At 41.1% G+C, this 21,143-nt stretch overlaps 1 protein-coding gene across 1 annotated transcript in view; it reads left to right on the top strand.

Moving 5' to 3' along the window:
* Positions 1 to 21,143, top strand: part of SPON1 (spondin 1) — a 269,806-nt gene that overhangs the window by 81,573 nt on the left and 167,090 nt on the right. Inside the window, exons 5-6 of the mRNA XM_083430410.1 lie at positions 470 to 592; positions 11,357 to 11,505. Of these exons, the coding sequence (XP_083286536.1) occupies positions 470 to 592; positions 11,357 to 11,505 (272 nt within the window). The remainder of the gene's footprint in view (positions 1 to 469; positions 593 to 11,356; positions 11,506 to 21,143) is intronic.

The following is a 21,143-nucleotide window of genomic DNA, read 5'->3' as shown; positions in this document are numbered from 1 at the left end:
ATGTCTTTAGAGACAGCTTTTACTTGTGTTAATTGGAACATGTGAACAAACATGTTCACATGTTCCAATGAGGGTGCAATGGAACTATTTGATTCAAGCAAACTGAAATTGTAGCTTCTGTATGTGTTTGGAAATAGTGTGTTAACACCTGCCCCCATGGATTTGTCACAAGCTGCCAAAAGAACGGGGCATCACCATTGGATTGGATTGGTCCAGGTGTTATTCTATCTTGGTGCATGGTTTTGTATTCCTAGAAATTATGATAAAATCAAGAAGGAATTATTCAGCAAATGTGACTTTAACTGAAGCTCAATGTATAGAGCTAACTTTATGTGCAAAAATCTAAACTTCCCAGCCCATGTGCATCTTGTGGGTTGATTTATTTGTAATTTTAACAAAACATATTCAAATGCTGCACCTTCAAAATCACCCATACAGTAAAATAAGGGCCTCTCTTGCTTCCTTTTAGATTCAGCCATGAATGGTGTCACCGATAAACCAATCTTAGACTGTTGTGCCTGTGGAACTGCTAAATATAGGCTTACGTTTTATGGTAACTGGTCGGAGAAGTCACATCCAAAAGATTACCCACGTGAGTGTGCTGTATTGTATTGTATTATTTTTCTTACTGTATCCCAACCTTCCCCAACCCTTCAGGAGTTTTGAATTGCAACTTTCATCAGCCCCAGCCAAATGGCCAATGGTGAAGCATGACGATATTAGTAGTCAAAAACATATAGAAAGTAACAGGTGAGGGAGGTTTTTGTGGGCCATCCCCTGCTGTCTCTTAGAGGGCTTTCTTTATGTTCAGATATTGCACATGCACAGAGGGCCAGTTTGCAGCGAACATCCAATCCAACATACTAGATTTTTCAACTTTGTCAGTAGATACTGGATCATGATATTTTAGCCATCCTCATCACTAGTGAAGGTTGTTGTTGGCATCTGTCTGCCTCAAGAGACAATGGAGTGCACCTCCGGGGTTGAAGTCAAACCAGTGGGTTTAGCAGCAATGAAGTGACCTTCCCAGGGCGCAAGCCTGGGCAGTGTGTATGGAGGTCCTGGGCTGTCCAGATGATAAGACCCCCCTTTTGGCCTTGCTGATGTGGTCCAAAGGAAAGCAGAGCAATACATTTGGCACCAGCTTGGCTGCAGCAGTTGCTGGAAGGAGGCAGACAAGGTACCATCCAAGCATCCAGATTTGTGAAGGGTTTGCTCCTTAGGCTTTGTTTCTCTGCAAGGCAGCGGAGGTTTAGGATCAGAGTTTTCCTTCTCCTCGATGAGCTACTTTCCCAGGTTGACAGGCCCCATGTGCCCCACACTTCTCTCAATACCACATGCAGTAGGTGCCTTCTTGACCGTCGGACCCACTATTGGTCTTGTCTGCTCAATCCACCTGAGTGTGGTTTTGCATGCAGGGGATAGACAAGTCCCTAATTCACTGGTTTGAGACCCATCGGCTATCCTCCCCTGGTCTAGCTGGGCAGTCAAAGCTATTTCCCAGAGTGTGGTCACAGTGTCAGGCTGATAGTTCAGAGTGGAGTGCAAGGTGGGGACTAAAGATGGACAAACTATCCCAGAAGGAACATGACACATCCCCAACCAGTGGCACTACCTATCCCCTAACACCCCATACACCCCTCGCTAGTGCAACCCCATAGGAAAAACAGTAAGATTACATATAGACTCAAACCATGTTGCAAAAAGTTTTACATTTTTGAATCGGTGCACAAAGTGGATCGAACCCCGATTTGCAGTGATTCAAAATCACCTGGACCTTTGAAGCACCTCTGGATCTCAGCTCTATTCTTTTCAATACTGATACATTTTCCACAAATACAGTTAACATACATCTGATTGCTGACATTTGGAGAAAAACGGTCAGGTGGTGTTTGCAGTAGGAGGTGGCAGAGGTGGGCAGAGCTGAATTGCTGTTCTGGCTTCCCAGTGATGTGTGTTGCTGCTGGTTACAAGAGGGTGTGGTGAGATACAACATCATGGACACTGAATTGGCTCACTGCGCCCAGCTCCCCACTGCCTTGCCCCTCCCTCTCTTGGTAACTGGCAGTGATGTATGGTGTTGGGGAGTCAGGTCAGCAACACAGCCCTGTTGCCCCCCCTCCCCGTTGCTTCTGGCTGCTGCCCACAGCTCTCTATGTTGGAGTCCTCAGATGCACAGCTGAGTTCTTGGATCCAGGTGGAATCCAGAGAATATATGAACAAATGCATGTAGATACCAGATTCCTTCCATTTTATATTTCTTTGCTCAATATATTTGGACTTTCCTTTCAGATCTCACGTTTGATCTTTAAATATTGGCTTCACATCGATGACAATGAAGCCAAGTAAATGACCTGGAAGTTTGAGTCACATTTATTTTCTCTTTAATAAAGATCACACAATGGCCAACATATTACCAAAGTTTAAGGGCTTTGTGTATAATTTTATTTTCTAATATTGCTGTGTCCCTGTGCAGCTAGCTGGCATTGATGCAGCCAGAACTTTGTCTACATATCAATTGTTATTTGATATAGTCTACATAGATTTTTGTCTCAACTTTATTAAGTTGAATGCTGCCTAGTTCAGATATAGAACTGTGCACGTTAATAAAAGAGTTTATATTGACATATTAAAATTTGTGGCTTGAATTTGTGGCTGTAAAGCTGAGATTGTGGAACAAATTAAAATGGTTGGCAAGTTTCACAGCTGAGATTCTATAGGATTGTAGACGTAGAAGACACCTGAGACATGGCATTTATCAAGTTTATGGGTCTTTTGGCTTATGTCAAAGAATTGTATACTTAGATGAAGTTATTTTTCTACTTCATTGGCACTTTTTCTTAATTATGTGGACTGGGTTCCTTGCATTGTTTACTCGGTTCTTAGGATAATGAATAAATATGAGTTGTTCTTAAGCATAAAACAGACTAGGCTAGTGTTACAATTGATATTTCAATCTGGTCACCTAATAGTCCCTTGGGTAGTGGGTTAAAAGAAAGACAGTGAAGTAAAATGCTTGTAATGATGTAGTACATTAAAAATTAAACAGCTATTAAGCAGCTATTAAAATTGCTTGATGTGAGGACATGTGGTATTCAAGTAGTATTTTTGTTTAATTATGCTTGCCAAGCTACATATTCAAATGAGTGTCTCGGACTCTGATCACATCTTAGTTTCTGGCAGTGCCATTTTTCTTAAAAAAGAACTCACCACGAACACCTGCCCCATTCTCTTAGAACGGCAGTGGCACCTACCTGAGAGGTGCCGGAACTGAGTTCTGGCGAGTTCCAACAGGGGAAAAAAGCTCTGGTTTCTGGGGAGAAATATATACCAATGAGACTCCACCAGCATAGCTGAAAGATAGTAAATCAGCTTGTGCCACATTTTCTTCTTCCTACGGCCAGCCAATCTGAAAAGTAATTTTTAGTCAGGTGGTCAAGAAGATACAACAAGGCACATTACTTTGACTGTGTGTGCTTTTTAAATTTAGTAATACACACACACACACACACACACAATAAGGGAAGGGATAGGTGAACTGATTGTGAGGCCCCGAGAGCTCGAGGGTTGTCATGTCCCAGGAATCAGACTTGATTTGAGGGTGATGGAGTGTACTGGCCCTAGGGGACTATGTCAGCAACCCTGGGTGCCAGAGCCAACAAATATGGCAAAGGGTATACATGGGCCCACTGGGACGTGGGTGGCGCTGTGGGTTAAACCACAGAGCCTATGACTTGTCGATCAGAAGGTTGGCGGTTCGAATCCCCACAACGGGGTGAGCTCCCGTTGCTCAGTCCCTGCTCCTGCCAAATAGGTACCGCTCCGGCAGGAAAGTAAAGGGGTTTCCATGCACTGCTCTGGTTCACCAGAAGCGGCTTAGTCATGCTGGCCACATGACCTGGAAGCTGTATGCTGGCTCCCTCAGCCAGTAAAGCGAGATGAGCGCCGCAACACCAGAGTTGGTCACAACTGGACCTAATGGTCAGCGGTCCCTTTACCTTTGCCTTTATACATGGGCCCAAGCTTCGAATTGGGTTGCAGTACAGCTGAACTTTTTCAAAAATTTTAAGTAGATGTCGTAAATGAAACTTACTTCTAAATATGGGTACTCATGATCACAACTCAACACCTTGGTCAAATGGAAATTATATGTTAGCCAATTCAATTGACATGGCCAGAGCTAATGAACTTAGATGTTTGCTTAAATGTAAGAGAGGGGGCAGCCCCAGAGTTCCCCAGCTAGCTTGGGTATCACTCTCTCACAGCCCACCCTATCCTACAGGATGCTGTGTGAACAGATTGCATAGAATTATATGTCATTTTGTACACTTTGATGCTCTGTTGACATGTTAGACAATAATTGAAATCAATGCGGCTTACTGTGAAATAAGCATGTGTATAAACTGGCTGAAAGTCAGCCGAGAGCCTGGCTTTCTGATGGTACAAACATCTGGAATCCTGTGGAGAACAAGGAATAGCTTTTTGGATTCATTTATGAGGTACATGGGTTCCCAAGTATTACCAGCCAGGATGTCCTATTATCATCTGGAATCCTCCCCTTTTGAAAATTGAGTAGTATACAAGCAGCCTACCTCACAGGATAAACAAGCTATCCATCTCCTAGCACTTTGTACACTTAAGAGCAGTCCAAGTGATAAATAAGAATGTAGCGATCACAATAATTTTTGCTCAGCTGTCAGGGAATAAGTTCAGGATTAAATATTGTTAAGCTTTATGATAGTGATATAAAACACACCAGAAAGAGCATTCGTTCTTCTTTACTTGCCTGCATTCCTGTGTGGCCTCACCTCATAAATATGAACGTTTTAAAGTCCTGGTACTTTAGCAGCAAGAATTATTCTCTTTGCTTTATTGTCATCCAGAAATGTGATATTTGCCGCTGATTTTGACACTAATGGAGACAGCACTAACCCCTGCAGAACAACCAACATCAAATTGTAACTATAAATTCCTGGGAGGCCAGAAAGCTTTTCCACCCACCTACATACCCTGGATTTTAAAAATGAAAAGTACCTGTCAAAATTGCTGTTTATTATGCAGAGGCTCTGAAACTATTAAATGAAACAAAACCTTATTCAATCTGGACTGTGGAGAACTGTAGAGTGTTTGCCATTATGGTACAGCAGAAATGTCCATAATATGTTCCTTGCTGGACAGTTCCTATAAATCTATTAAATTTTAGAAGTGTTTATCAAATTATATTTCACTTGCTATGTTAATCTAAGAAGATTTCTCATACTGAGCATCTGGTAGAACTGCTGGTTAAAAATACTTAATGCTGTCATTTATTAATTTCCAGTCACTCCTTGAAAAGATGAAAGTTGTTAAGTCCATACCATGTAGTTCTGGAGTTTCTAAGGAACAATCTTTTATGCCTATTGAAAATAAGCTTTGACTAAAAGTGCTGGCTTTATTAGATTTCTATGGAAATAAAAAGCTTTAAAGAGAGCTCAGCTTTCCCTTTGCCCTGAGAGCATTAATATTACTAGCTTATAAATAAGATACCAGCACTTAAGCTTGCTGATGGTGTCTCCCTCTGAGTTACTTGCAAACTTTTATTTACTAGTTTGTCATCCAAAGTGCACTTTAATCCAGATCTAATTTTTTAAGGTCTGTTCTTGGCAGTATCCAAAACACACTTCTAAACCAAACGCCTGAAAACACTTGAGACTTGAAATAACAAAACACAGCTTTGAGTGCAGCTGAATCATTTATTAGAAGGCATAGCTGGCAGCCTGGGGGTGTAGCTTCAGTTTGTGCTCTGGAAAATCTTCCTAATAGTGTGTTTTGTTTCAGTTGCATTGGTGTTTAGCAGCAAAGCGTTTTTAAAGTTTTAATAGACTATATACTGGTCTGGAAATAAGGGCTCATGCACACGTCCACTTGTCCCACCACTTTCCCCTGGAGAAACCCCCCTTTTATCTGCTGTTTACTGCTGAATCATAACAAACATCAATCTGTTTTTCTGTAGATAGATATTTGTTCTGATTCAACTGTAAACCAATGAAAGACAGCTCAGCTTTGTGCTTGCTAGGCATGGGACAAGTGGAAGTTTGGATGAGCCCCAAGTCTGATTACACCAATGGAATATAATAACAAGCAGAAAACTAAAGTTGTCTGACTCCTAAATGTATTTGGTAGAGTAGAATCTATTGAACTCAATGGTATTTACTCCAAATGAGTAAACATGCCATATTCCGTCTATGTCCAGGAAATTCCAGGTGTATGGCAGCCCGAGACTCTTACGAGGGATTCAGACTAGAGACTATGCGTTTATTACTGTTTCTTCATTTCTGTGAGGGAATATTTTGGTTGCTGCATACTTTGGAAAATGCAAATAGCATAGTTGGTGTAGAATATTAGTAAAGAGCATGACAGCCATTGCCTTGCATTGATCATATGTGCTCCCAGACAGTGTGAAAAATAGTTGTATTTCAAATGTTTCCCCCTTATGTAATATTGCAGTGAATATATTGGCCTATTTCAGTTGTCTACTGAATGAGCTTCGGTCCAAAGAACTGAGCTGCAAACAGTACAGGTGCACTGAAATGCTACGCCAGTCATGAATTCATAAAATTTGTTTATTATGTGTGAAACCTGATCTTAGATGGAATACGGCAGTCAGAAACAGTGTCAGGGCGGAAATCGCTTTAATTTCATTAAAAACAGCTCAGAAACTAAAAATAGGGGGAAGAAGTTCAACAACAACTTTTGTGTCTGGATTTTTGCTTTTTGAAATATGGCAACCCTATAGTCCTATCCATCAGACAATATGAAAAAATGTTTGTTGTACAGCAATGCAGTTTCTTCAACCCCCCCCTTTGGACACTTGATAATTGTAACTTACCAGCGTATTGCAGGGCAGGGTCGGGCAAGAGCAGGTAAGCCAACTGGTGGTCACTCTCACCTAATATAGCCACCACAGTCCTGCCCCACTATTCCATCCACTCCTGCTATTCATCCACAAAAGGAATCAGGGATGCTTTATAGTCATTTTGTAACAAAGCAGGCGACAAAAAGGCAGGGATGGAACATATTGAAGTGCTTAGAAAATGAAGCTTTTTTGCTTAACAAAGCATCATTTGCATTTTAGGAGCTGCTTTTTGGGGAGGGCGGCAGGTAGTCTATGCCTACCTTTGTCACTGTTTCCAATCAACTTGGGGTGGGGTGGCTGAATGTAAACAAGCTAGCATTCTAATTGACATGTCTAGCATCTTCTGCGGATTTATGCTAACTGGGCCTATGATTATTAAAATAAACCTCGAATACTCTTTTTGATGTTTAAAACCTGAACCATAATGCCTATTAAATTTTGCCAAGATTTTGCCAAAGTACACCTCTACATTCCAAGTGAATTTCATGCCAATATCTTAAAACAAACAAACAAACAAACAAAAAAGCTGGTGCCAGGGCAGCAAAGACATTTTAAAATGCTCACAATCCAAAAGTGCCTAACATACCCCTTGACCCATTTCTCTGAAATTCTCTAGGCTTCATTTTCACAGAAGAAGCTACTTGCAAATTGTATCCAGTTCTTTTAAAAATGTAAATGTTTCAGTTCCACTGTGATTTGTCCACTTAAATCTGTAGGGAATGATAACAAAGCTTTGTTTAAGAAATGAAGTGGGAATGAAATGAAACAACAAAAGGAAGCAATTCCCAAAGCAAAGCATCAAATACGAACCAGAGAGAGAGAGAGAAAGAGAGAGAGAGAGAGAGAGAGAGAGAGAGAGATAGTATACATATGAGTATTATTCAACTAAGTTACACTCAAAATAGACCTACACTGGATGTCACAGATGTTCTTGTTTGTTATGTCATGCATCATAGGGGGTGTGTGGCAATCATTTTATTTGCTTGCTATATATTTTCCAGTAGTTTTTCCTAATGAAGCTTAAAATTGGATCTTCATTTCTTTTCCAATCTATTGGGGCATGTTTCTCTCCTCTTTTGCCTCCACACTGTCTTTCACCTTCAGCTGTTTCAGTTTGCATGCCCTTCATTTGTTCTGCACAAGCATTTCTGTTTTTCTTCTCCATTGTTTCACCCAACACAGTTATTCTAGTCCGCACAATTTCCACAATTTCTTCCTGGTTCCTCATTCCAATAGTGCAGGATACATATTCTGTTCTCTCCATTTATTTCAGATATTCGTTTCTCGTTTGCTTTCTTCATGCTGAAACTTTTTGGCCCAGTTTTTGAGCGGATGGAACATTTGTTTCTGGCACCAGGCCTGCAGGGACCGTAAAACAGCTGCTAAACACTAATAGCACTATGTTGCTTTGTAGCTGCTGGTCCAAGTGGAAGGAGCAAGCAGCTCAGCAACATAAGGCTGTACTCCCCAGCCACCTCCAAGCTACTGTGCACAGTCTAGTGACAGGCGAGCAAGGAGGCAGCAGGATGACCTGCAGGGCATCCAAATTCTCAGGGCAAGTTTGTCTAGTCTTATGTTTTCTGACAATCCATGTACCATGTTAGCTTCCTCAAGGCTTGTTTCACATGTGACCCACAATGCCAAGCACAGTTTTCTAGCTGTGACAGAAGGTAGGCCCTTTTACCTCATAAATTATCATGGATATTCCTTCAGTCAGAACATCGGAAGTCAGTTGAAGAACGTAGAATAGCTATTCCGCCTCAGCCGCAACCCAAAGTTCTCTGCTTACAGAACTTCCAGTGACCTTTTCCATCTCAACTTACTGAAGTATCAGGAGAATAAACATCAGGTGGTAACCCAAGATAGGACCTTCTAACAGGGGGTATCCTGATTCTGCCATGTCCCCTGGAAGTATCACTGGTGCCAATGCTCTTCTTCTGCTGGCATTAGACAAAGATTGCTTGTTCATTAATGGGACATTAGCTGCTTCTGCAATTGGGAGCCATAGGAGACTCCATGAGTGCTTGTATGGCTGATGACTTTTGTTTTTATCAACTTCTAATTGCTGGTTTTTTGTTTTAGTATTTTTTATTAAAGATTTCTTGCTTTACAAAAGTATGTGCAATGTTTCTTTTTTCAAGTTACATTTTCTACAGATCAGTTTCATTTGTTAAGACATTAGTGTTACATTAGGAAGAGAAGGGGAAAAGAGGTGGAGGTGGCCATGGTGAGTGGGAGGGGGGGCTCAGATGGCAATGTTTCTATTTTACTCAATGTATGTGTGAGGTTTTGTGTCAGCATCGCTTGTGCAGGTTCTCTTTGCTATTCGCTTGGGTTCCTTTGGTGGTGAGAGAGGTTGGGGTTGGCCTAGGGTGTAGTTGTTCATTTGCGATTGGCTGTGGTGAATTTTGTTTTCATGTGTGAGTGGGGTGGGTGGGTGTTTTTGAATCAGGTTAGCCATATTGATTTGTATGCTGTTGGTGGATTCATGTCATCGTCTTGTTGGGCTGTGTGCTGTTCTGTTTTTTAAACTACAATGTGACCTGCCCTGGTATCATTTAAGAAAGGGAAAACTGAAGTATAGATGTAAGAAAGAAAGAAAGAAAGCAAGAAAGAAAGAAAGCAAGAAAGAATAACCTCTATGTCTGCATCTGAATTAGTTTGGTTTTCTAAAGGCGACCTAATGTTGCCTTCATTTTATTTGCATTGATTGTGTTTCACATTAGTTATTGACAAATTAATTTTAAACTTTGTTTTCGTTTTACCTCATCTTTGTTTTTACATTTTCAATAGAGAGCCAGTGCTGCCTGCAACACTGATGCTTTCCATCCAAATGGCATGCATTTTGTAGCCTTAATTATCAGATCTACCATATTTCATATAGATTGGTGAAAGAGTACCCACCTTATAGGCAGTTAAAAAGATGTGCATCCCATAAGCTTCTCATTGATTTAAGTGGGAGACCCAGTGAAATTTCTCTTGCTTGTAACTATTTCAGTTCAGATGTTGGGAAATTTGTAGGCAATCTGTTACCGTCTCTGTGCAACAGGCCTGCCAAAATGCAGACAGATTAGACAAAAGCCTCCCTATTTGATTATTGGAGCCTTCTTGCAGACATTGAACCAACGTTTCTTTGCTTCAGATGAGACACTTGACATGCTATGTCAGTTTCTCAAGTCTTTCAACTCTGTACAGAGAAATGCATCAGTATACAATACACTGCAGTGCCTCTTTTCAACTTTAGGAATGTATCCATTTGTAAAACTGTGCCTCCTAAGTAAAACAAATGCAAGAAACTAAAATGAAGGTGAGAAACTAAAGTAAAGGGACTTGCATTAGTTTTTTACATTGAAACTAATGTGAAACTAATATGAGAACTATATACTAACAGTGAACTCATTCTCCAAAACAACACAATTCTCACACAGCGAAGAGGTACCAGCAGACTTGGGGAATGGTATAGTGTGAAGAAGTGGGGGAAAATGCAGTGCTGTGAGTTTAGAGGTACAGTCTGGGTGGTATTCTTGGGTCCCTTCCCCCACCAGGTCTCCTGTATCTAGGAAGGGTTAGGATGTAGTAGAAGACACTGCTGAACTGGGTCATACAAGTGTCCTTGTAAGAAAAATGGCCTTAGCTGACCACTTAAGTGCTCTCATTAGCTTATCAAAAAGTGAGCTAAGTTGCAATAGCTACAACTAGGTGATGGTGCTCTCCAGGAAGTCGGGGAGGCATTTTCCCACTCCTCTCACCTGGCTGGATGATACAGCATCCTAGGACGAAGAACAATAGGCCAAATGGAGCTGGATATGGGAGAGTTGTGTGAGACAGTTGTACTGATGCTAGAAGCTGGAGGGACAGAGACATGTCTGCTCTGTGCTGGATCAAAAGCTGGATTTGGGCTTCTCCTGGTAAGCAAATGGGGAAGCAAGTTTTGTTGGAGTGCTAACACTAGGAGCCCCTCCATGTGATACTCAGTTTGTATATATGTGAAAATAAAACCATATATTCTAAAGACCCAACAGTCTCTGTTGACCTTCATTCCAAGGAAACTGGACCCTGGGTAATGAACTAGAATCTCTTACTGAGATTGCATTTGAGGGCAGGGGGAGCCCTGAGAGGGGAAACCACCAAGAATAGCCCAATCATGACACAACTTGCTTGGTTGGCATGAAATACTAACAAACTGTGTGGGAGAAATGGAAAGTTGCGGGGAAGAAGAGAAATGCATTGGAGTATCCTGGAAAGGGCATGTCTATCTGTCTGGAATACTGAACACTATAGCTTCAGAAGAGAGCCTTCAGAATGGAGCCCTGTAAATGGAAACGAGACAATAGAAGATAATCTTATATGCTTTCTGTGGCACCATTTCACTTTAGCTCCTACAAAGGCAAGTGGCATTTCATTGTAGGACAATCTTCTCTAAAGCTACTTATTGTATTATTTTATCTGCTTTGGTTAAAGGGCGAGCTAACCACTGGTCTGCGATCATTGGTGGGTCTCATTCAAAGAACTACGTACTTTGGGAATATGGAGGATATGCAAGTGATGGAGTTAAGCAAGTTGCAGAGCTTGGATCACCAGTAAAAATGGAAGAAGAAATTCGGCAGCAGGTAATTGTCATTTAATTTATTAAAACAAAGAAAATCGTTTAAAAATGTATAGTTGCCAGGAGCTGAAAATGTGAATCAGGCTTGAAAGATCTTGCTACTATTAGGCTTCAGTATTTTAGCAAACTTTAACAAAGTCAATTAAAGTTTTCCTGGCTAATGATTTTAAGATTTAGCCCTGTGACTGAATATTCAGTAAAGAGCGTCTTCTGATTCACTCTCTTCTTAATGAAAGCATTGAACTATTGACTTTACTTATAGCTTTGACTTAGGACTGTTCTGTACATGTGTGCATTTTTCGCAGATCAATGTGCAAATGATCTGCAGCATCTGCATATCATACACAGGGAGAAATAAGTATGGCATGTGAATTACTGCACTTTACACGATCCCAGATTGGGGGGGGAAAGGGTCAATTTTATGGGTGAAAATGAAAAGTGCGGTGGTTGATGGTGTCTGACTTCTGGTAATAGGTGTCAAATAAAGCTAGGCTTATACAAACTAAGGTTTGAAAAATCAGCGGTGCAATCCTGAACCCTCACTTGCCATTTTTGTATAAGTAACACTTAAAATATTAAGTACAGAAGAGTGGCCGTAATTAAAGATAGCTAATTCATCTTCTGGGGCCTGTGCATTTAGTTGGGAAATGAGATCCCACTCTTACTGGAATCAGTGTCTCTGCTTGTATTTGTTCCCTTTCCTGAAACTTAACCAGTGAGTCTGTTATCTATTGCAAGTGTACAGAAAATAGCAGCATGAATGAAGGGACTATGGGACTTGCAGTTGTTTTTTACACGGTTTGTATCCAGTGCTCCACATGTGTACTTCCAGTGGCACAACGGGGCTTCTATTTCTTCTCCTCCAACTGTGTCCCCCCCCCCCACATCTGCTCTGCAGGTGTCTCCCAGACAGCAGGAGGAGTGGACTGAAGGGGACAGGAAAGGAAGAAAAAGCACATGGAAGTCCATTGTGGCAATAGAGCTACAGTTTAGGATTTGGCCTCTTATCTCAGTCCCTCAAACAGAAAGTCCTAAAGTTTAAATAGAGAAATATTGATGTCACATATAAAGTCCCATGGAGTGGCTATATCAGGGAAAACACTGGGAAAGGCAGTTTTCTTTTTTAAAACTTTTAACATACTGTGCATGTCCTGCTTTTTAAAAATGTTAAATCGTGAATATAAGATAGTATAATATAGATTGTTGTGATTCTGGAAGTCTCTGTTCTAGTGCCTAATACATCATTTGAAGCTGGTAAGTTTTTGCTGGCTAAATAGCTTGCTATTAATTTTTGCTTCAATATTGGCTTGCTGCCTATAATTTCATGGAATTATTGCGAAATAATTAAAATAGGAGTTATGCTCACTCTCCCATGAACCTTGATATAGCTAACTTCTCACTTAGAAACCTACTGCACTTTGTCTCTCTAACCTCTTACTGAAGTGTTTTCTAAAATTATCTGACAACACCATTAGATATTTGTTCACCTGCTTTATTCCTATCTCAAAAAAAAGGTGGAAAACTCAAATCTGACCTAAAATCAAGTGACTTATTTGTAGAAATTCATTGTTTAGGAAATGGTGACATGTAGGTGATGCAAGTCCAAATGCTGTAATGAGATAAACTTCCTTCTTTTGACTTCTTCATTCCAGACGAATGTGTTCAAGCTTAATGGAAGTTACTTGATTTTCCCAGTCTCCCTCACAGTTGTGGAAGCCATATTTGTGTGTGGTTTTTTTCACCCTAAAAGGGTGGGATATAACTTATTTATTTATATAGACCATTTATAGCAAGATTTTGGGGTGGGTAACAGCAAAATTCAACTAAAATACCACATCCATCCATAAGATCATAAAAACGCAAGCCTGTCTGGGGGTTTCCCACATGAATGTGGTTGTCCACTTTGGGAAGAGGATAATGGTCTAGATGGGCCTTTGGTCTGATTCAGCAGGGCTCTTATTTTGTTTTTGTGCTCTTGAAGACAAAATTTCTGACGTGGGGTGCCCATGTGTCCTGCTTAAGAGAGGAGTAGAATCACAGAATTGTAGAGTTGGAAGGGACCCAAAGGGTCATCTAGTCCAAACTTCTGCAAGATAAGAAACACAGCTAAAGTATCCTATTTTAAGATATTCTTTATTTAAGGGGTGGCTAATCTTCGGCCTGCCAGGTGTTGCTAGACTACATAACTCCCTGGCTCTTCACCATGCTAGCTGGGCCTGATAGGTATTTGAGCCAACAATATATAGAGGGCCATAGCTTTGCCAGTCTTGCTCTGTTTGAAGGACTGCCTTGTGATTCGTCCAAGTCCAGCCCAAAGACAAAGACATAGCTGTCAACTTTTCCCCTTTTTAAAGGGAAATTCCCTTATTCTGAATAGGATTCCTCGCAAGAAAAGGGAAAAGTTGACAGCTATGGTTAAAGAACCATAAGAAGGAAAAACTGGGACCTTGAAGTTTCCCATCAATCTGGACAGCAAACTGAAGAGGCACACAGACCAGACTGAGAAGGTCTTCCCAACTTCAGTGAGATGTATTAGATTTCAGCTTAAATTATACAAATCCTTTGTAAATTTATCCCTGTATCTATAATTCGCATATGCACCTTCTGGCAAATCAGGGTACTCTTCTGTCATTTTTATTTGGCGATTCTTTTTGACAATGTGTATGTAAGTGGCCATCCCAGAGATCACATGTCAACTTGGGTTTTGTACCGTACAATGGTCCCTCAATTACCAAACACGAAGATTTCCCCATCTATAAAGTAATCCACCTTCAGAATGACTTTATTCTCCATTTTATGACATGGGTAAAAGAAGATGTCAAGAAAATTATTTGCTGGGCTGTACAAAAAAATAAAAATAAAGGCTCAGGAATCTGCATCACGGAATGGCAGAACAAGGAGCCTACATATGGCAATTGAAGGCAGTGGCTGACCCCCAGGGCTAAATTCGAGTATTTGATATGCATAGGTGGCTCTTGTTATCTTCAAGGAGAGCTTCTGTCTGTGATTCAAGCAGGAGAAATTTGTACCCAGGAGTCTTCCCTCAGGCTATACTAAGGTTTTGTGCTAAATGCGTCCTGAGCTAATACTTCCAGGCTTGAATTTAAATGGGGACTCGTTTTCATATATCAAATGTGAAATGAATGAATAATTGAATTCCCCTGGTCTCACCCAGGTCTGCTTAGCTAAGCAAGAAAAGTGTGTATGCCCATAAGGTAAAGCTTGGCCATTAGAGTGAAATACTGTGCATCTAATGTGACTTATTTCATTTCCCATAGGTGCATAATGGGTGCTGCTTAGGGGATAACTAGAAAATGCAGAGGATGTGTGTCTGCACTCAAAATAGCAGCCTTTGTGTTTTCTCTCTTCTCTCCTTTTGCTCTCAGTGATGTCTAATAATGCACAGTTTGTGATGTGACAGTATCAGTTGCAGAGCTTTTCCTGCTTTTGCTTCACTTCATTGGTCATCTCTTTGGGGATAAAGAAAACAGAGCATGGGTGTTCTGGAATAAATCTGTGTATAAATCTAGATATTTTTGAGAGACAGCAATGCATTAATGACTACTAGTGAGAATGGCTATATATTACGATATCATAGGCAGGATGCCTCTTAATGCTGATTACTGGGGAACAACAGTGTGAGACTGTATATTTCTTTCCAGGTTTTGGTTTAGTTTTTAAGAACCACCTACAATTGTAACTATATAAGCTGTTTCAGATGGGGGTTATTTCTAGCCCCCACTCTGGAGAAGCCAGGGATTGCACCTGAGACCTTCTGCAAGCAAGGCAGATGTTCTAGCTCTGAATATCCATGCAATGCAGCAGAAGATATAATATTTGGGACTTGTGCATTGAGGTGTTTTGTTTTTGTTCTTTCTGCAACACCTTACCTAAAGTTTGAAATTACAAATTATCAATATATACTCAAAAAAATCCTAAGAGGTCAAAATTAAGTGCAAGATTATTTTTTTCTCTTTTTTTTCTTTTACCACGTGTGCAGCATGACATTTGGACAAGATTGTTGGTGGAGGTGATGCTTTTATATGCCAGGCATCATGGCTAACTAGGTTGTGTTCAGACATACCAGGTGTACATGACTGAATTAGATGAAGGCCCCTCAATGAACTGCATGGCTGAGCTGTGATTTAAAGGATTCCCTGCACCCAGACCTAGCATGTTTATGAACCCATACTAATTATGCCACAAAGGAGAAGAAAAGCAGTTTTCTGAACGCCGAAACATGTTAAGTTTGCTCAGAGTCAGTGCGTAGGGTTGGCTATAGAAATTTACTAGTGTTGTGCAGGGGAGAGGAGTCTGGCAAGAGCTAGTGGATGACACTGTGTGGCACTCTGCAAGGGAGTGTGGAAGACTTGGTGCTAGTGCCACTTGGAGGCCTTGGGCAAGAAGTTTTGCAGGGCTTCTGGATCTGACCTGTAATGTGTTGTTATCCTTACATGAGGCGACGATGAGGTCATGTGATATGTTTGACAGCCAGTATATACTAAAGTGATATAAGTTGCTTGTATGCAAAAGTACAGATTACTATCATTATATTAAACTGTGCAAATTTCCAACCATTTGATAAACATTAAAATGTTCTTTATATAAGTGCCACTAAATTCTGCAGATGTGCTTGGGTTTTTGTATTGTTTTGTTTTGCATATACATGTAAATTGCCATCTGTATTGGGACGTTATAATTTTACCTTCTTTGGTGAAAAATCACCACCTGACTGCTTGTTGTTGGTTAAAGTTAAATGCCTTGTAAGATAAATTCAATAACTCAAGGTTGCTTTACCCTTTGATTGCAACAACTATTGATTGCTATATGAGCTTTGTTTGCACTTGGTCCAATAAGTGAATTGAAGAAGTTGGCTTCTAGGAATTAATAGTCTGCATGTTGCATAGCTAGTAAATAACTGTTACAGGAATCTGTTTTGTGTAATGGACTTTTCCTTGAAAACTCTGGGACAGTAACAGATTATGACTGGTTTTTAAACACTTGCTGCAAGATCCCAATTAGCACCTATGGAAGTTTTCTATCCCTCCTGCCATGCATCTGTATTGTTGAATAACCACACCTTTCCAGTATAATTAATGTTAAAAGTCTGCAGAGAGTAGATGAGCAGGTTCCAGGTTTTTTTTGTGTTTTTTGCACATGATTTTTCTACTCTCTCTCTCTCTCTTTACATTGAGCTCATTTTTAGCCCAGGAATTTGTTTTCAGCACCAGAACAGAGGTCATAGTCATTTTGTATGTAAAGCTCCTCCTAGTTTCCCCCCAAACTGTCTTTTTTCCAGCAGCCTAATTTAGAAGAGAAGGAAGACTTTTTTGTTGTTTTTTCTAAATGTGAGCTGATAAACTGCAAATTACTCTTCTTAGTCTACTGTGAATTACCCACTGATCTTCCAGTAGATTCCAATCTAACCTTCTGCCTGCCCTGACCAGCCCCTACTTTATGGTACTGCACCAGGTTGTTTTACCAAGGTCTGTACCTACACATCACTAGCATAGATCCCATCTGCACCATACATTCAGAGCAGTATCATACAACTTTATAAACAGTCATGGCTTTCGCCAGAGAATCCTGGCAGGTATAGTTTGCTAAGGGTGCTGAGAGTTGTTAGGAGACCCAACTTCCCCTTGCAAGAGCTACAATTCTCAGAGTTCAGTGAGAAGAGTGATTGAGTGTTAAACCAACTCTGAGAAGGGTTATGATGAGGTGAATCTAATGGTGGCTTGGCTTTGCTGGAAAATGCTTCCTCTTGTGCTTGGTGAGGCATCCAATTTCTGCTTACTCCTTTCTGCAGCCCTCCGTCATATACTGCTTTAGAGGGTCCTTCTACCTTCTGTGGACATAAGGAGCAGGTTTCATAGAGAGCAGTGGGCAGCAGTGGGTGGGGTGAATCAGCAAATACCACGTCTCTTGCAGAAAGCAAAGTGCTTTCTGCTGTACAAAGTCACCACACTGGGTATCGTCCAGAGTAGAGTGGAGCATAATTCTTCCCCAAATGTGCCAACATATTTACAGGTGGTAAATCGAATGGTGTTTAACATGTTTTCAGGACTCCTCTCAGCAGCCATAATTGTGTGTGTGTGTTGGCCACTGTTCCCCCCCCCCCAAAAATGCCAAGAACATGGAGAAAGTGGTGGCTTGTAGCTGGTGATGGAGAATAGCTCTGGTTTTTGTTGTTGTTGTTTTAAAAAAACACCACTCCCATCTTGAGTTGACAGTTCTCATTTGAGAGCTCTCGGATTAGCTTTAGTGGTCACCATGCACGTGATCTGTGTCCTTTTTCTCCCTCCATGAAAAATAATTTGCATGGACAGGCGGAGTCCCCAGATCCCAAGCGGCCCCCCTCCCGTCATGTGGAATAACGACTCAAGACAATGTGCTATGGGATTAAATTGGCCACAACTTTATTAAATTTCAAATGTGGGTAGACCTTGGCTCAGGCATTGGGCGTTCTTCCTCCCCAGCCGGGGACCTAGGGAGCTATAGGGTTATCCAATGTGTGTGTGGGGGGGGGATGGGTCGGCTCTGGAGAACATATGTTCAAGCAGAGATAGCCGCCCCCGTTATGCTGCTGCCGCAGGGGAGAGGAATGACGACCTTTCGGTGTACGGTCAAAGCCTCCCTTTAGAAACCTCTTTAACGGGGAACCCTGGTATCGCCGCCGCAAAGAGGAAGATGGACTAAAGGATTCCGCCCAAGGCCTGATACCGCCAAAGTTGTGACGTTTTGCTACGGGAAAGGCGAAACCTGCTAATGCAGGGAAATTCCTTTCTGGCCCTTTAACAGCGACCTTAACGTAGCAGCGCCCGCATACCTGTGAATAAAAGTTAACCTGCAAAATAAGACATTAACTGAGGGTGAGAGAAGCTCTGGAGCCAAGTGAGGATTCCCAGGTAAGATCCTCCCTGTATTGTGTGGGCAGGTAATCCCTCCCCTACCTGGCTTGGTCTCCTTGGCAACGCTTCCCCCAGGTGGGATTGGACAACTGACTGAGGTAGGCGGAGACCTCCAGGTATCCCACCTGAGGGAAGGCAAAGTCTATGCTGATGGTGCCACTCCAGATCCAGGGCTTCGCGCGTCCACGCAAAGGGCGCCCCCCCCCCCATTTTAAGCGGGGAGCAGTCATTATGTGAAAGCATTCCAGAATGCTTGAAAGGGCCCTAAGCTGCAAGTTTTAGGCATCTAAAATGTGTTATATTGTAGAAAGGCTCAAGTGTCAGAAGAGAAGAAAGAGATGTTGCAGTTCAAAATCTTCCTTCACATTGAGAAATCAGTATTCTATGGAACTGCTCCTTCTATTTTTGGAGAGCATTCTCAGAGTAACAGGTGCAACAGTGACATTTAGGAGAACTCTCATTGGTTTGCCTCGTGGAACTCTGTTGATTAAGGCATGGACTATATTTATGAAACAGAGCACAGCACTGTTGCAAAGAATTTGCAGAGATTTAAATCCATCTGTAGCTGGATGGTGGCCAGATGTTTCGAAATTAGAAACTCTTTGCATGTATAGATCTACATTTGCCAAAGTACATTCTGAGCTATTTCTGGCCAATTAAGGTAAATGGTTAACTCTCAGTAATATTTACTTATTAGGGTCTGTATTTAGCTTCCATAAATTACCAGTTTTAACAAAAAATGAAGTTTATTTTAGGAATGTATAGCAGCAATACTTTATTACTTTATTATTACTATTGGGAAGAAATCACTTCAGATTTACACAGTTTAAATAAAACCTCCGGCTTGTCCTAAGATTACCTTCCTCAATTAACCACCTTAGACTCTCTTCTTGACGCTTTAGAAGTTCCCCAACACCTCCAAAATATAAAGAGAGAGATTTTGAATTGAGGGGTTGCCTTAAGAGAATGCTTTCTGCAAGCTTCCTTATTAATCTAAATGGGTAGTACAGGTGTATAAATTACAAAATGGCTTGCTAACGCTGAAGAAAGCCTCATTCTGTTTAGTGTGTAAGTGGGTAAAGTGGGTAAAGAATTGTAGCCCCAGGTTGAACTTTAGAATATTTTTCTTTATTTTTATAATCATAAAATCAGTGTGTAAGTGTGTTTTGACGTGAAGCAAGCAGTTCATAGGCGGTTGTCCGAGTGAGGTCCCTGGGTTTAGGCCTGTGGAAATTGTATGTGTGGCTGCCTGTGTAGTCACATAGGTGTGCTAGCAGCATGTTCTTTTAAGTGATCAGCAAAGTTGTGCCCCTCCTATAAATTCTTCCCTCCCCAAAGAGCCCACTTTTGTTGTATTCTCATTTTGGGGTGTGCGGAGAAACCCGGTTTCATATACTAAGCTGGCTCCGTACATATTACAACTGTGACGCTTCTGTGAGCCAAATTGCATCTCATATTTTGAGGACAGGTCTTCTGCAAGCGTGACAGCTGCTATTCTTGTTTTTAATTAGCTGTAAATCAGTGTGTAAGAGACTGAGGTGAGGGGTTCATGGCTATGTTTTGACTAAAGTCCCATGGGATCTGAAATGCAGCAAACTGAAATGCTGATCGCCAATTTTTCTCATTGACAGTTTGGCACATGTGAGTTTTTTCACACTGTGATTCCGCCCTCCCTCCCCAACAGTCCTGTGTACTATGAGCTGGGCTCCATACGGCGTGGTTTTATTCAGGAGGAGTCAAAAGTCTCAAGTCTCATTTCTCATTAAACTTTTCCTGGCACCTCTAGCTGGAGGCCACAGCACTGAGAAAGTTCAGTTAAACAAACCATTAGATTTATGATACCTCATATTAGGTTAATTAACGTGCTCCAGCTCTGCGGTTATAACTTATAAATAAGCAAAAGCTTGAAAGCAAGTATATCTTGACGCTTCCCATCTCCCAAACCTCTTCATTTGGTTTACCTTTTGTTTTCAGGCAAGTCTGAATTATTTAAAATTAATTGGAAGCAAAATCGATTTGGCAGAAAGCAGCTGCGAAATTTGACATGGAATATTTTGTGCATAATTTATAATCATGCCATAAGAATGGGAGGTGATGTGGATTTAAAATACCTGCACATCTGCATTTTAAAATGTGACATGTTCCTAAAGTGATCTCGTTTTCACACCTGAGACCTTTAATAATGGAGCTTGTGCCTTCTGATTTAGAGAGATGACTTGTTGATTGCTAACAAGGTCCAATTTTTTTGCAATTTGGCGAAAGGGGCCATTTGGAAAAGGTCTACCAAGTGTGGGCAAATACCCAATTTATTATGAGGGGTGGAAAACTGGCAATGCTGGACAAAGTGGATGCTGTGAAATGGACAGGCCGAGAAACTGCTTTATACCAGCTATACCAACAGGCAGCTTTTCTTCTCTGCCTTACAACTCCTCTTGTTCAGAAATTTAAATCTATTCTTAGCTGTACAGAACCTATGCAATCCCATTTGCTTATAGCTCTTCTTATAAAGAACCAAATCGAGAAACCCAAGTGTGGACATGGAGTGGTTGAACCTAAGGAGAAAGGGACATCGTCTACCAGGCTAATGGAGAAAACAAAATATATTGTTTTGACCTCGCTGGAGCACATAGAGACTCCCTCTTGCTGAGTGGGAGCTCTATATTCTAATGAGACTGTCTGCTGAAGTGATTGATTTCTCCCACTGCCTTCACACTTTCCCATTTGCAATAAT

The sequence above is a fragment of the Podarcis tiliguerta genome (assembly GCF_965153285.1).
Source record: "Podarcis tiliguerta genome assembly, chromosome: 1".
Classification (NCBI taxonomy): Eukaryota; Metazoa; Chordata; class Lepidosauria; order Squamata; family Lacertidae; genus Podarcis; species Podarcis tiliguerta.
The sequence above is the reverse complement of the archived record's forward strand: the minus strand, read 5'-3'. Positions and strand labels throughout refer to the sequence as shown.